This window comes from Eublepharis macularius, chromosome 7, assembly GCF_028583425.1.
Source record: "Eublepharis macularius isolate TG4126 chromosome 7, MPM_Emac_v1.0, whole genome shotgun sequence".
NCBI classification, from domain to species: Eukaryota; Metazoa; Chordata; class Lepidosauria; order Squamata; family Eublepharidae; genus Eublepharis; species Eublepharis macularius.
In genome coordinates, this window is record NC_072796.1 from 88,437,366 (window position 1) to 88,454,947 (window position 17,582).

Genomic DNA, 17,582 nt, shown 5'->3' on the forward strand with positions numbered 1-17,582 from the left:
GAGGCAAACACTATTATCTGACAAATAACATTTCAATATGTCTATTAAAGGAACAGGACATTGATCTCCAGCCTTATTGGCAACCCATATGAAAGGAGTTTCCTCAAAGTATGCAAACCACTGCAAATCTTTCTTTTATTCTATTAAATAGCACTCCTGTTGCTTTGTTTTTATTATATCAATTCAGTCTCAACCTAAAATAATTGAATCACAGCATACTTTTGCAAGACATTCATTCTGTGAATAACTACATTTTAAAAGCAAAGGTGTAACTGGGGCTTGGTGGTCCTATGTTAAAGCCTCACCATCTTCAGTTACTGTGGAAGGTGATGTGAAAGACCTCTACCTGAGACCCTAGAAGGTTGCTGTCTTTTAATTTTGATGATCCAAGTCTGAACCAGTAAAGGTAAGACATCTTTAATGTGTAATAATCATTTTTACACTACATTTTTACTACTCTGAGTCATCACACAATGCTGTCTTTCCCTCCAAGAGGTACTAAAAGCATGTTTAATCTATTCATTTCCTCATCCACCATTTATCTGAGGTTATTATCTAGGCACTGAGATTATTTGAAGTAGAAAAATAACACGGGAAAGGATAAGGAACAAGGACCATTATGAGTATCACCTCTTTTGGCAAGAAACATAGAACAACTATTTTCAAACCTTTATATACAATTATTTCAAGTTGAATTTCCTTATTCTGAGTCAGGAACCAAAATTACAAATGCTAATGTGTACCACACTGTATAAACTATTATAAAGAACTATATATATAGTTCTTTATATATATAGTTCTGTATTATAGAATATATCGAATAGAATATATATATTCTATAATACAGTGGCATTTGAGATTTTGGAGTTATTACACATTGTGTTCTATGTTCATTATTATTCTGACTAAGACCTTGGTCTATTAATGTTGGAAGATCAAGTCACCTTTAGCATGGGTAGCTCAATTAAGGCAATTAGAAACACATTGAAAGACAATGTGTTAAGAATGGAAGTGAGAGTAATAGGACTATACTCACGTTTCACAATTTTACTGACAGTGTGTCTGTTCTTTATAACAGGGTCCCCAGCTGTTTCCAGCTTGCAGGAACTTTTGGAATTCTTACACAGGTGGTGCGCATAACCACAAAATGATGCTCACAGTTGCCACATTGGGGAAACCCTGCTCTAGAATTACCAGCTTTTAGTTTAAAAGTCCCAAAACAGCAAAAAAAAATTGAAGAGGGAAATAAAATGATATACATCCATAGCCTCTTTTTAAGGAAGAAGTCTCCTCTGAAAAGATGGCAGAGTGATAGGCCAGCACCTAACTTCGATCTCGTAAACTTAACTTGAACTTAAGTTCTAGCCACAGACATCCTGGACTTAAGTTCTAGCGACAGATATCATTCTCTAGACATTACTTTTGCATTTAGTTTGGGAGGGGGATATCATCCCTAAGAGGTCCAAATTTTGACCAAAGATTTTCCATTAATTGCACCCAAAATTCAGGAAGGTAGAATACAACAGTATGATCAATCCTTTTCACAATCTTTTTTGTAACACACACCACATGTAATTTCAGACATATTCTCTACGTAACTAAAACCATTTTGTAGTTTTATTGATATTTTGTGAAGTTCACATATTTCTGTACAGCAAACATAACACTGTAGGCCACAAGAAGCTGCAGCACTATTGTTTAATAGCAGCAAGTTATATTTTTATCAGGGTATGTGGACAATAAATAGTCTGTTTCTTTGGATATGAGTGTTTAAAATGAATTTCTGCTGCAGCTTCATAATGTGATAGCTATTTTACAGAGCTTATACACAAAAATATATATGCAATCTTTTGTCTATATTTTATACAAATACAACAGTAGTTTGTGAATACATTTTAAAGTACATATACATGATAAGCAACTCAATTTCCCATATCACAGGATAGTAACTTTAAATGAAATACACAAATTCAGTCTGGAATGCATTTTTTTCTATTTTTGACTCAAAATCTGCGTCATTAAACATTTTAGCACACAAGTCCAAACATATCTCACTATCTACAAACATAATTTCAGCAATCCCAGTAAGGTTCCGGTATCATCCTTTTTACAATGTTTCCCAGTTTGCCAGTATTCAAAAGGCTCTTAGAAACAAGCATGTTCTTCACTTCACGCTGTATTAAAAGCCCTCTTTTCATTTACCATCTTATAGTTTTGAGAATAATAGGCTTATCTGGGTATAAATTTATGTCCAAGTTTTTTTGTTTTTTTGTTTTACAAGTGCATATGAATACATGGTGGTGTACAAAATTCATTAATGACAAATTAAGTCACAGTATAAAAATATATCATACGTCTATAAATCTAGTATAGGCCTTTCTCTATGGATAAAAATACATCAGTCTGAATGAGACAGGGAGGTCTGTAGCACCATGAGAGAAGTTGTATCCCGTTACATTAGCAGCATGATCCACTATGATGATTCTGCAGGAGTGTTTCTTGAGAAGATAAACATTCATTCTGGTTCAACTGTACCACTGAAGCTTATACTGAAAAGTGTTTGCATGCAATTAGCAACAGTTCTGTGTCAATTTTAGGGTTAAGTAACAAAAAATGGCCTTCAACACAGCCCTTATTTTATAAGGGCTAAGGGACTGTATAATACACTTTTCAATTACTATGACATCACTTTAAATGGTGTTCCACTGTAATGTCAAATAGGTGGCTTTGTATAGTATACTGACAGGATGCAGATAGGCAGTTGAGCCTACACAATATACTTTATAGCAAGTAAGTATAATGTCTAGGTTGCATTACTAAGAGGCACATCATTTTTAGCTGCTAAACCAGTGTATGAGACAAATAATTAAGAGCTTAATCCTTCTCTTTATACTAACAGGCACAGGACCAACCCTATGTTGAATTCCAACAGCAGCATAGTTATTATGATAGGGCATCAAATCTTTAGAATACTGCATATCAAACATTCTGAAAGTTGCAATCCTATGCACACTCACTTGGGATAAGTCCCATTGAACTCAGTGTGACTTTTGAATAAACATGCATAGGAATGGGCAGTAAGGCTGAACTCCTGTGCCTAATTACACCTGTAATTCCCACTGAAACATATGGGACTTACCTACAATTAGTGGGCATACAACTGCAATTCTCTAAGACTCTTGAGTACATATTTAACAATTGTTGATTACTTAACTTTTGGACTTGTATTAAAAATGGCAGTAGGAAAACAGCATAATTTGAAACATGTAAACCTAGGAAAAGTCCACTGTAAAACCCTTTAAAAAGACACACTGGTTCTGTGCAATATAGCAAATTGATATGAAAACACTGCAAGATGTACCTGTTTAAATTTACAATGTTTGCCATTTTGTACCCAAAGCATTATATTAAAGGCCCACATATGTCATCTAATGGCACTTGAACAATTATAATAAAAGATTTTATAATAGAAAGCATAACCTGTAAGAAATTCTTTTATAAGGTTTAGGTTCTCTTTTGAAAGTGCTATATCTTTTATTATGTGTAACACAGAAGTTGATCGAGCTTTAGTTTTAACACACACACACACGCTCACTCTCACACTCTCCCTCCTCAACAATAACAACGGCCTACAATACATATAGAGCTCACTAGGCAAAAGATCCTGAAAATATGTACTCTTAACATTCATTATTAGCTTAATAAAGCAATCAGGTCTGGCTCATGTTTTAGTCAGTAAATGGTTTTTGAAAACCTCTACTGCCAAATGAATAAATCACTCTGTTCCACAATTCACTACTAATAAAACACAAGCAAATTATATATATATTTTAAAAATCCATAGCAGAAATTTAGAAGCTGCAAAAGATGTGGTGCATGATCAGCCAGCACACACCACATTCCACCCTTAAGAATCAAACTGGTAGCTACAAAATAGGCTTTAAAACTGACATTTTGAAGCTGCCAATAATGTCTCTGCCTAAATGATAGCCATAAAGCACTAATATGTAAATATCGCCTACACTGTCAATCTGCTTCCACATACACTTACATCCTACTTCAGTGATGCATACACAGGGTGTAGCCAACTGCTGAAGTACTAACTGAATGAGGTTCAATATCTTGTCTTGAAGTCCTAACTATCAATTTGAAGTGCACCTGTCTCTAATTAATCCTATCTGACAACCTGAAGAAACTGCTATAATAAATATGAAGCCTTTAGAAGTTCTGAAGAGTACTGGCAAAATTAGGGTCTTTTTTTGTAAATCAAGTTAACCAGCAACTAACACTGAAAAGATAACATTGTTGTAACATGCTTTATACATATCATTCCCTGTCAAATACCATAAGCAATGTAGTGGTAAGCCTCCATTAGAAATGGAAAGGTTAAAACTAGTTCAACTTATTTCTGAAATCAATGAAATGCATTTTTCAATACTTGTCCAATAGAGTTTCTAAGTGAATTATACAACTGTTTTAAGAGAATAAAAAATGGGATGGTGAAGGCCAATCCCCCAGGTGCTGGTTCTGTAGTGTTGAATACATTCAACATCTACAAAAAGCAAATAATTTTCCTCATAGACTTGATTCCTTTGAAGAAATAAAACCTTTTAAATATCCCTTCTAGATACACAGAGAGAGAAGTTCCAAAAGGAAATTTCTACTTTCTTTTTCCCATTTGGATCATGAAGTAGCTTTGAAATATTTTCAATTTGCTTCTGATGTCAGTCCCCCCCTCCCTTAAAATTATGGTGCTACATTTTTTGAAAGCAATATTGAACAATTCATTCCACTTAAGATATATTTAAGCAATCTGTTTCATAGAAACTATAGGAAGCAATCATGCAGCAGAGCTAAAAGTCTACTTTGAGAAAGTATTCTCACAGCATATTGGAGCAGCTTGCAGAATTTTGAAAAGGTATTTTCCTTATTAATACATCCTTATTAATGCCTTTGGAACACATTAAAAAGTTACTATTCAGTAATAAAATTTAAATACATACCAGTATAAAATAGTAAAATCACACCTGCATATTGTTCCTACAGTAAAAAAGTAAGAACTAATGATACAAATATTGGGAGCCAAAGCTCCTTCAATGGGAACAACTTTTGTTTTTGTGAAGTATTTTGTTTTAACCACTTAAAACTTTATATTCATTCACGCAAATAATTGGAGATACTTGTGCATTTTTAGAATTCCTCCTAAAAGGGACAAGAATAGAATGTTACCAAGTTATAGCAAAACTACACTTCGCACTTACATATCACAGTTTTTCCCTCTTTTGGTTATCAGGGGTAGGGAACACAAGAGGGTGTTTTGAAAAGAAACAGCAATTTGACATACAACATGAGTAGTCATTTTGTTGTTACTTCCCTAAATACCCTAGTATTTTAGATAAAAGTGGCATAAGCAATATGCTTTTACTTCACTCCTAAGAGTCCTGTTTTTAATTCTCGGCAGTGAGAAAAATCACTAACCAAATACCTAGGTGTTATAAGTGTGATTACCATCTAAGTTTTTGCTTAGGGTGACATTACACACCAGATATACAACTCAAGAGATCTGCTCCAATGAAAATATGGAAAAAATGGATTTGCAAATTTACATTCATTTTCTAATTGTAAGAAAATCAAGTGAACAAGATACAACTTCCTAGCGAGACTTGACCACACCTTTGAGAGTCAGTTGGGATACTCATCTTAAGGTGAAGAATAATGTATTTTATAGAATCAAATATATCAAGATACACTATTTTTGTTTCAAAGGTAACTCTTAATTTTGCCTCTTTTTGAATTTAAAATTGCCAGTTAGGAATATTATTCTTGCCAAATTACACTACTTTAATTGCACTTAATCATATTCCTTTTAAAACAATGTTATTTATGCAAAAATGGTAAGTCCAGACCTTTTGATGTCTACGTGTATATGCTGCACCATTGTCATACAGGAGTTAAAATTTTACTCTTAAAAACATTTCAGGTTGTGAATAAAACAGAGTTTACCTGCTTTTTCCAAGTATTTGTATTAAAATCAATGTTTTGTTCCTATTCTTAGTTATTAAAATAGCCACCACTTATTGACAAACAAAGAATTATCCATTCTTAATGAAATTTTAAACAAGGGATACAAACATTTAGTGGGAATGGTTCTATTTTTAAAAGCATGGGTCTATTGGCAGTGAAAATTAATAGACTTTAAAAAACCAAGTAAACATCCATGAATGAACACATTCAAAATATTTTAAAAGTTAATTTGAATTTCATACTGGCTTAATGAGACTGGTACTGTACAAAAGTAGATTTACAATGACATAGTAGGCACTACATTAATAAAAGTCATCTAAGGCATTTCTACAAATAAACTGTTGCAAGGCTGGTTTTTCATCCTATTGGAAAGCTTGATGGAAACGTGGTAGAGTCGTGGTTGTGTTTAGACTGCTTGTGAATGCTGCTGACAATGAATGTAAAGATCCAAGACCTATACTATTACTAGGGTCTTGTGGATCTTGTGCTTGTGGAGGCAGCTGAGTCATAGAAGAATGTGCCTCCTCTTGTGTGTAACTCATTCCAAGATTTCCCACAGAAACAGAAGGATTAAAAGGAGGTCCATTGACTGGTATAAAATTGAACAACTGAGAAAAGTCCAGTGATGGGGTGGTTAGAGGTTCACTAATGGAAACAGAACTTTTGGAAAGGGAGACATCCCCAGATCCATCATCTAGAGGCCCTACTTGGGGATCCAATCCTAATTTAGATGAAGATGCTTGGGAATCTTGGGATGAAGAAGGCATACCACTTTGCAGTTCCATTAAGTAACTTTCAATTTCTCCTTTCAATGGTTGCTCTTTATCAGTCATAGAAACTGTATATGAGGTAGAACTGAGTGGATATTTTAGAGAAAGCTGGTGAGAAGGGTGGACAGATTCCATGTCTATTGGACAAGGCATTCCTAATGGTAATGATGTGGCAACCATCTGGTGAGCAGAAGCTGAGCTCTGCATTGACTGAATTTGAGTGTTGTAAAGATTTAATTGCAAAGTGTTTGTAAATGGCTTTGATGTCAGCTCACTGGAAGATAAAGACATCACTGGAAGCAGCTCATCCTTTATAGGCACAGAAACATTGCAGGTAAATGGGTCTAGAAGGTCCATTGGCTCTGTTTTGACCTTCAGAAGTTCTTGGTTGTGACTTTTCTTCATATGCCGTGTTAGGTGATCCTTCCGGCCAAATCTCTGTGCGCAATATTGACACAGGAAGTCTTTTCTTCCAGTGTGCACTACCATGTGTCTTCGGACATCCTTTCGGGTGTAAAACCGACGATCACAATGTTCACACTGGTGCTTTTTCTCCTTCACTCCACCTGATGATTTGCCTGCATGAGTTTTTAGGTGCTCCAGCAGCACCCCTGTGCTTTCAAATGTCTGCAAACACACTTTACAGGTGAGGTCACCACTTGTTGCAGCATGCAAAGCCAGGTGACGCTTAAATCCAAGCTTTGTGTTGTAGTTCTTTCCACATTCTTCACACTTAAAGGCCTCTTTATTAGGATTATGCGTATGTAGGTGATTCTTTAGATGATCCTTTCGATGAAACATTTTCTCACAATAATTACACTTGTGGGTTTTCTCAGGAGAATGAGTAGCCATATGCCTTTAAACACAGATATATTCTGTAAGTAATTATTTTGATCAAAAGGTACGTGTTCAATTTTAACTGAAAATGCTAAGCTAAACATTTTTCAACAGTATATTTAGAGGAAACATGTCACTACAGATACTGAACGTTATACCTAAATATAATAAATCAAGAACAGCTTCATTTCAAATGACATTTTGTTTTGATGATTTTATATTAATATAGTTAGATATTTGGTTAATTGTTAATATTTCATTTATGTCCATAGTGAAAATGCACATTCCACATACTTCTTTGCAACATTTTTTTACAAATGAAGAGTTTTAAACTTGCTTCTTTGAAAATAACACACAAACAAAACACTCAAAGACATTAGCATATAAAACTATGCACTGTAATTTATAATTCTATGATATGTCAAAATTAACTTCCTGAAAATCAACTGAAGTGTACAGAGATATATACGTTTACAAGGCTTAAAATGGCCAACAAACTATAATATAATCTGAAAGATAAATAGAGTTTAATACCTTAGTAATTTGTACTTAGAAACAAAGGCCTTGGTGCAGTCTTGTTGTGTGCACTTGTAGGGCCTCTCTCCTGTGTGAGAGTATGAGTGAACCTTTAATTTCTCAACACTGTTAAAGGCCTTGTCACACAGTTGGCAAGGAAAGTTTTTTCTTGGTTTGGATTCACCACGCTTACGTTTCCCTGAAGGGACTTTCTGGGTATCTCTTACTTCTGACAAATCACCAGGAATGACAGTGGCCATCGCAGCCTAAACCAGGCCTTCTTGTTGGACACTTGGGAATTGCCCAACTCCACTAAATGATTTAGCTTTAGATGGCTTCTCAAGTTTCATGTGGTCGTTAAAGAAAGCAAAAGGGGACTGGAAAAAAAAATAAGAAACAACTATTTGTAACTACACTTAATTTTGAAGTTTACTTGCTATGTGATGCTTTTGATTAAAGCTTAAATAAAATTAGGTTCAGCTGGTCTAATGTAATATATTTAGGCTCTTTTAAGCTGTTTATCACAGCTCAAAATTCACTGCTCAGATTGGACAGATCCACATGTGCCCTAAAACTATACCTTACAGTTTTTGGTCAGGTTCTTGAGCTAATATATCAACTTTGCAGGATAAAACTATAAAAAAATTATAAAATTATAAAAATTATAAAATACATTCTGCATATATTTTAGCAGAATATAGTTTTAATTGTTTTCTAAGGCCCTGAACCAAATCAGATGTGACATGGCTCAAAGTGTAAGCCATGGCTCTTACAGATAAAATTTGAATACAATAATCACTTTTACATCTTAGTCAAGGAAAAAAATGTGAAAGGACTGTAGCTTAGTTGAAACACTGTACATAGCAGTGAAAATGAATGCTTGGTTATACAATCATGGTACAGCACTCTGAGAACTATAGCACTGCATGCATCTAAGAGAACTGCATATTTGAATGCTCCCATACGCACAAGTTCTTGCCTGTGGAAACAAGTAAATCATTGAAAATGTTTTCAGTCTAATCTCATGCATTCACTGACTGTAGTTTTCTGTATGTAGGGCTTTTTAAAAATATGGGCAGATATTCACATGTGATAGGGTTCCAAACTGCCAGAATTACAACTGATCTTCTGTTTACAGAGATCAGTTCTCCTGGAGAAAATGGCAGCTTTGGAGTATTGACTCTATGGCATTATACCCTATTGAGGTCCCTCCCCTTCTCCTAAACCTGCCCTCTCCACACTCCACCCCTCAAATCTACAGGAATTTCCCAACACAGAGATGGAATTTCCGAACCTGGAGCCGGCAACCCTGACATATGCAATCCTCTAGCTGCACTCTTAAGCATTGTATTCCTCACTGGACTGTACAATTTCATTTTTTACAATATGTATACATACAATATGTATACATTTTTTACAATATGTATACAGTTCCTAATCACTATGACTACTATGCAGTCTTCTATCTCAAGCAACACTATAGTATTTCAAATATTAACTTTTGGTACCAGAGATAAACATGGTCAGAATCTACAAAGAAAACAGCCTGGAAGCTAGATTGACAGGTTTAAATAGTATGAGAGAAGATAGGCCTAAGCACAAAATGTACTATAATAAAACTTAGGACAGGCAGTTTTCAGTTTCTCTTAACAGAATGATTACTCTAAAGTCTGCAAGGTGTCCTTTGAAATAAATCCTGTTGCACCTGGTTGTGATCTAAGCACAGAATTTGGCAAATTAAAAAACTGATATTGTCTTAAGGCCATTTATCAAAAGACAATAAAATCAGACCTACTTTTTCGAAAAAAGTATATAGGTTTTATAGGAACATTAAAACTAGCCCAACACAGTTTCTTGTTTTCCCGATTCCACCCCTGCCAATCAAAGTTTTGATCTCTACAGTTATGCTAATTGTTTTCTAGATGAACTGCATAATTAACATGTAAAATAAGATTAATATTTTGCCTGCCTTGATAAAAGTGGCAGTTCTCTTCCTAACACAGTTTTATCCACAGAATAAATATTTTTAGTACGACATTGAAGCAGTGATTTGAGCTGAAGCCCTATACAGGTATCAAATTCTAAGTTTTCCATTTACTATCTGCTCCTACCCCATCTATTTGCATATACAGTAAGTGCTTATCCAGACAATCACTTCAAAGCATGCCCCAGTACATTTCAGCCTTTATGAGTCAGAAAGTAGCCTTGCTGAGAGGGGACCTTCTAGAGGTTTGCAGGGAAAAATTAGCAAAGATGTAAATTTCATTATTGGAGGGAGAAAATATACATTTTGCTACAAAAATGAAACCTAAAAGTTCCTGAAAGAGTTGTAGGAAAAGATGGTAACCTTTTCTTCCATGAAACATGTAACCCATGAGGACCCATGGGGGGAATGATCATAGTTTAGGCCAGAAGTCCACAACCTTTTTGGCCCAAGTACCAAAAACTGCACTGTCTACCTGTGAAGATGTTAGTATGTTGGCAAACAAAAAGGATAGATGGGAGATAAATGTTGTTCTTGGTCAGATGTGGAGCAAATTAAGTCCCAGTGGTGCTGCCAGCTTCTCAGGAATTCACTAGGGACTTAGATGGGGGCTATGCAGGTGTGAGAGGTGATAACAGGCATAAACCATGCCTGCTGCCTTCTCCTACACTAATGCCCCTGGTTGCTTGGACCAACATCTGGCCCTGGATGCCAACTAAAATGCCCTGGTCTGCTGCTGTCCACATGTCAACTGAAGGACACATATCCTTGGTTTATTCAATCCATGGTTTAGGCAATCAGTGCCTGCAGGTTCAAGTGCACTTCCTTCTGTATTGGTGGGCGTACTACTCTTCTAGTTTGGGGCTTAGCCAGGTCTAGCTTTGCATCTTTAGCAGCCGTTTTGTTATCCACAGTTAAATCTAGACAGAATTTACAATAATTGTGAAACAGGTTTTAGTTTAGTGCTAAGTATGATTAACAAAAGAACTGGTGCAGACATGCTAGCCACAGCTAACCCTAAAATTAAATGGATAGAAGCCTGTGTGAAGGAGATCCAGATCATGTGAATCTGTAGGCTGTCCCCATGGTTAGGCCATCAGACTGCATTACTATCTGCCCAAACTTAAGACAGTGCTACAATTTTTTAAGTTCACAAAATAGCAAAGCAAGAGTGGTTTAGTTGCTCATCTCTTGAAATATGAGACATGATTCAGTACACACCTGTAGATTTCAACCACATTTCCAATAGTATACAATTGCAATTAAAAAGAAAGAATATCTAAAATTTCCTAATAATAAATGATATTGAATATTGTACAGAGCAGTGTAATTTCTGGAAGGGCTACCTTTTTGTGGAATCTCCTACAGCAAATTAATAACTGAGTAACATTTGTTGGGCTATGAACAGACAGTCGGCAAAGGCCTTAAATGAACTGGGATGCTGAATCTGTTCCAACTATTAATTTCTTCCTTAATTGGCAATCCAGGCAATCTCAAGTAAATCTAAATGAAAAACAGTAGATTTAATTCCGGGTTTGCTATCTTTTAGTTATTGCTGCCAATCCTGCTAACGAAAAAGTGTGACAAAAGTGGGAATTGAGAAGCCGCACACAAAAAACAGTATTGCCCCAATATTTTATTATGGGTCATTACAACAGAGTACGCAATGGAAAACTGCAAGTTAGCAGAGAGAGAAAAATCAAATGCAAGATAAGTTTACAAAAATGCTTCACAGGGTGGTGGTGGTGGGGGGGGAAGCATAATTTTAAATCTTCACTATGCTTATATTGCCTCAATTTCTTAACTACAGGCATTCCCCGGCCTTAAAAAAAAGAAGTAACACAACCTAAAGTTAACTGAAGATTTATTTTGCCTCACCATGGAAACAAAAGTTTTTTGAGGATTAGTCTCTCAATGTTCACCATTACAATGCAGAGCCAACTGTATTATGCAGCCCTTAGAAGAACTGTAGAGTGGAATTCATTTGTGATTTTTCTTTCATGAGATGAAAACTAATTGATATGAAGGATCTAGAGAATGTCATATGCCTCAAAATTCATTACATTGGATCTAATCAGTTATGTATGATGGGCTTTGTGTGTGTTTGCGTGCACATGCTTGCACATGATTTCTGGGGATTCCCTTTCCAGTTGTGGCTCTTTCATATTCCATGCTATGCTTTGAGAGAAAAGCAGACTATAAATATTTTAGTAAATAACTAATTTCTCAAGGGTTTCCCAAAGAACAGCTTTTCAGGTTGATGGAACAGGAAGGAGGCAACAAGAAAGATGTGCTCCCACCAAATGCAGCTAAGTGGTACATCTCCAAAAAGCTCCATTTTATTATGAAGATAATGAAAAAAACAAGATTTAGAATAATTGTGTAAGGTTGCCCTCAAGCCCTAATCATATGTGATAGTGATTCTACTTAGAACATGGGTCATGCTGCAGGCAGCTGAGGGGCAGATGTGATTTATAGTGGAGGTGTGTCCTTGAGAGATGTTGATCCTTTCTTTCAGTTGCTTCTCTGTAAATCCAAAGCCCCCTACACACTCTGCATTATTTGTCCTCTTCTTGGAATCTAGCCAAGAATAATACAGGTGCAGGGGAGCAAGTGGCAGGTTAAGGGTTTTGCATTCCTCAGTCATCCATCTTCCTACTCTAAATCATCACTTGTATTCTGCCTCAGAACTCTGTGGTAGACCTACACTGACCCAAAGACATGCATTAAAACTCTGCTGCTAATATATCAAGTTAGGGCCCATGTTTCAGGTGATCCAAGAAAGGCTTTAATTTCAAGAAGCGGAAAGTAGAGGTGTGCAAAAAAAAAAAAGGGTTTCTCGCTTCGGGAAATCCGAAGCAGAAAAAAAGAGTCGGAAATAAGAGATTCATGAAGTGGCAAGCCGCTTCGGGAATCCCTTGTTTGACCTGCTTCAGTGTGCTCCGTAAAGATTTGGAGCACACCGACAAATTACCTCCCACTGCTTATTTCACCCAATGGGAGGGGGAGGAGGTAACCTCTTCCTTCCCCTCCCATCCGGTAAAATAAGCCGCGGGGGGGGGGAGTTCAAACCCCATCGAACAGATCAGCTGCTTGGCGGGGTTTGTCGCCGGCTCTTTCTGGGTCACGGGGGAAACTCCCCATGACCCAGGGGAAGCACAGAAGGGCCCTTTCCAGCTGGCTGGAGGAAGTGGGGGAGAGTTTTAAGGGAAGAAGGTTCCCCGCACCGCTTGCAAGTGGCGCAGGGAACCTTCTTCCCTTAAAACTCTCCCCCTTTCCAAATGGCTGGAGGAAGGGGAGGAGAGTTTGAAGGGAAGAACACTCCCCGGCAGGCTGCACTCAGCCACTTTTCAGGGAAACCCCTGACAAGCGGCTGAGTTGGGGGTGAAATGCCCCTCTCCTTGCTGCTGCACAGCCTGACAAGTGGCTGAGTTGGGGATTTAAATGTCCCTCTTTGTGCTGCTGTGCAGCAGCACGGAGAGGGAAATTTAAACCTCGGCAGGCTGTACTCAGCTGCTTGTCGGGAAACCCCCGACAAACAGCTGATTGGCAGTTTAAATGTCCCTCTCCCTCCTGCTGCACAGTGTCATGGAGAGGGACATTTCAGCCCCTTGATCCAAAGCTTCCCAAAGCTATACAAATAGCTTTGTGAATCTCTGATTCGAGGTTCCCAAAACAGCCTTGGTATGCTGGGGCCGTTTTGGAAATCCTGAATCTTTGTGAATCAAGTCCGATTCAGGTATTTTTCCTGAATCGGAAACCTGAAGCGCACACCCCTAGTGGAAAGGACATTTTGCCACTGAGGATCAAAAGTGATTAGACTGAATGTTTCTTTTGTGGCAAAGAAATCCAATAGCTTTGATTGGAAATAAAAATAGATAGATCTGTCCAACTGTACAACGTCTCTCCTAAAACCGATGTATTTTCCATATAGTTTAAATGAATTAAGTAAGAATGATCTATATTGCTGTACAATCTAAAAGACAATTCAATATGCTGATGGATGCTGCATTAAATGCAGTCTCAATCTATTTTTAAGAACAGTTACATTAGGCTATAATTTAAGAAGGCCTGTGCATGCACATAACACTTCCAGAAACAAACATTTAAAAAGCTGGTCTACTGTTACAGCTGCAGTCCCTTGTGCCACAGTTAATGCTACTTTGGAATGTCCCCTGACTTTCAGGAGCAGTTTTTCAGGGAGTAAAAAGGGCTGTATTAAGAAAGGAGTATCAGAAAAGCCTGGGAGAGCACATGAAATATTTATACACGGTTCTCAGGATCCTGGCCATTTTAATCTTTTTTACTATTTCTACCTCAATGTCTAAATAAAGGAACTGTTCATTTTCTATGAAGACAGACTATTTCATCTGTGGATGTACAGGCTGAGCAATGCAGACAGTTTTTTAACAGTGATGCTCAAATATTACACTTCTCAAAGACCAGCTGAAAAAAATTTGAGTAGCAATGTCTATTTCCAGCTCAGTATATTTTCACTGACATTTGTTCTTTCACAACTATAGAATAACATCACTATTCAATTGTACATTACAAAACAATTCTTTTATATATTTTATACCATTTTAAAAGGTGTTCATACTCAAAACAGATTTATGGTAGCCTCTGTTCAGTGCACACCTGGTGACGGATAATGCAGATAAACCTTCAGATTTTGGTCTTAACCAGTTCCATTGGCATGTCTAGGTGCAAACCAAAATCCAGAACTTCCCATTCTTGCTGATCTGAAAAACAAAGAAGGAGGGGCTACACATTAGTGAAAAGGTTTGGCTAGATACCAACTGAAAAGAAAATATCCATGCTCAAGCTATTTACAGTTAACATTTGCTAAACTGAGCCTTGCTAACAGGAACAATTGCTATCATTTGGATCCTCTAAATGCATCTTCTAGATGCAGAGAACAGGGTGTAACAGTTATGTGCACGCACACATGCACATGCACATAATAGAACATGTAGTTTGGCGCTTAAAAGCATAACTGAAGTGCAAATTGCATATGATTGCAATAGTGTGTCTGAACCAATGTGACAATTCTTGGCTTGTAAGGTAAACCAAAATTTGAAAGGTAAACAGAAAGCAATTTCAGTCTAAAGGACTTAGTACATTTATTTTTCCCACCTTTCATCCAAGAAACTCGGAGCAGCCTACACAGATCTTTTTCATTTTTGTCCTCACAACAACTTTGAGCAGTAGGTTAGGCTGATAGAAAAGAGCTGATCTAAGGTTATCCAGTGAGGTTCATGACACATTGGAATTTAAACTCAGAAGAGCCTGCACTCTTGAAACAGGATCCACTTCTAAATGTACTGTACTTTTCAAGATCCACTGCCAAAAAAATATGTGCTTCTACCTTCTTCTCTAACAAAAAAGAAAAGAATACCACCTGGCATATTTATATTCTATATTTCATATTTATATCATACAAGCAGGGGACACTCCCTACTATTTCCTCTTTCCTTTCCCCAGCAGACCCCATAGCCTCTTCCCCCTTTTCTGCTACCTTCTTCTCCTTCCACCCACCAGCCAACCTATTTTTAGTTGCTCCCATCTTCATCTTTTCTTCTTCCCTTATCCTGACTGCCTCCAAGAAAACTCTGACCAAGTTGGGTAGTGCTGGTTAAGACTGGCCCGGTTGCATGGTAGAGAACCTGCAAGGACTTGTGAGGGTACCTCACTTTCCCCTTTATCCACTATCCTATTTCCACTTTCCCTCCTCCTGACAGCCCCCATATCCTCATCTTTCCCTGCTTCATTCTCTCCCACCCACCTTTTATTTGCTCCCTCATCTTCAGTTATACAATTTATTTACTCCATTAATATTCAGGCTTTCTCCACAAGGGGGACCCAAAGCAATTTATATCATTCTCCTTTCCTCTGTTTTATCTTCACAACAGCCTTATGGGGTAGGTTATGCTAAATGTGTAAATGGCCCAAAGTAACCCAGTGAGCTTTCGTGGTGTGACTGCTGTTGAGCAGTAGCAACAACAAAGGAAAGGGAAGTCACCACTAGACAACACACACTGTGTTGGGGAGAGATCTCCTAGGAGACTAATAAATACAATACAATCCTTAAATCAAAGTTTATATCACAAAGTGCATGTGCTTTATGTGAAATATACAACTGTGCACATAAATTTCAATCCAATACTGATACATTACAAATCCTGATTAACTGGGTAACGATCTAACTACATCCAACCCAATGCAAGGTAAGTATTTCTCAAACAGTCTGGTTTATATATATTTTTGGCAATATAGTCTTTTTAATTTCTTCTGCAGAGAAGACGCCGTGGTGTACTTTCACCCCATCGGGCATTGTCCAGATCGAGGAATGGGCAAGAATTGAAAAGTTGGCAACGGGCTTTCTATAATATAATATAATATAATATAATATAATATAATATAATATAATATAATATAATATAATATAATATAATATAATATAATATAATATATAATATAAATTAAAAAGACTACAGTATATTACCAAAAAAAATTATAAACCGGACGGTTTGAGAACTACTTACCTTGCATTGAGTTGGATGTAGTTAGATTGTTACCCTGTTAAAAAAAACAGTCAATCAGGATTTGTAATTGTATCAGTATTGGATTGAAATTTACATGCACAGTTGTATATTGCACAAAAAGCACTTGCACTTTGTGATATAAACTTTAAGGATTGTATTGTACTTATTAGTCTCCTAGGAGATCTCTCCCCAACATAGTGTGTGTTAAGCAGTAGCAAGCAATGAGGCCTGAGTGAGTCATCCAAGTCGCATAGCAGCAAGTTGCCCTGAGCACTCCACACGGTTTTCCTGACAAAAACCACTTCTGAAGGCTGGCAATACTGTTCTGATTGCCCACCAGGTATCCATTTCTACAGGTGTTGTTATCACCCCCCACCCCCACCCCATTATTCTTTCTTTTTAGATTTCAGATTTTTTCTGTAAACCTGGAGCTTTTCTCATGTTTGTACAATGATTTGTTGTGTCTATCCATGTCCCCGATCTCCGGATTAGTATTCACAGATGGGGCCATGTTGAGAATTAGATATATTGATGCTGACAAATGGAACCCCAGGTCACTTCATTTCCCCCATATCCTCTTCCTGAACTCCTGGAAGACCACATATACTCTTCCCCTTTTCCATTTCTCCTTCCCACTCACCAGCCAACATTTCTTTCACGTTCATCCTCAGTCTTCAGCTTTATTTAAATTTACTTCACTTATATTACACCTTTCTCCCCAATGGGGACTCAAAGCAGCTTACATCCTCCTCCTCTCTTCCATTTTACCCTTACAATAACCCTGTGAAGTAGATTATGCTGAGAGTGTGTCACTGGCCCAAGGTTACCCAGCAAGCTTCCATGGCAGAATGGAGATTTGAACCTGGGTCTTCCAGATCTTAATTTGAAACTCTAACTACTATACAG

At 37.1% G+C, this 17,582-nt stretch overlaps 1 protein-coding gene across 6 annotated transcripts in view; it reads right to left on the reverse strand.

Moving 5' to 3' along the window:
* Positions 1–1,490: 1,490 nt before the first annotated feature.
* PLAG1 (PLAG1 zinc finger) overlaps positions 1,491–17,582 on the reverse strand; it is a 54,094-nt gene continuing 38,002 nt past the window's right edge. For 2 of the 6 annotated variants that reach the window (XM_054985752.1, XM_054985750.1), the window contains 3 exons: positions 14,770–14,873; positions 8,166–8,524; positions 1,491–7,650 (listed from right to left, as the gene is read on the reverse strand). In XM_054985752.1, the coding sequence (XP_054841727.1) occupies positions 6,387–7,650; positions 8,166–8,407 (1,506 nt within the window). In that variant the 5' untranslated portion in view covers positions 8,408–8,524; positions 14,770–14,873 and the 3' untranslated portion in view covers positions 1,491–6,386. Of the gene's footprint in view, positions 7,651–8,165; positions 8,525–14,643; positions 14,874–16,676; positions 16,711–17,582 lie in introns of those variants that run through there. The other 4 variants (XM_054985751.1, XM_054985754.1, XM_054985753.1 and 1 more) reach the window with 4 other exon arrangements.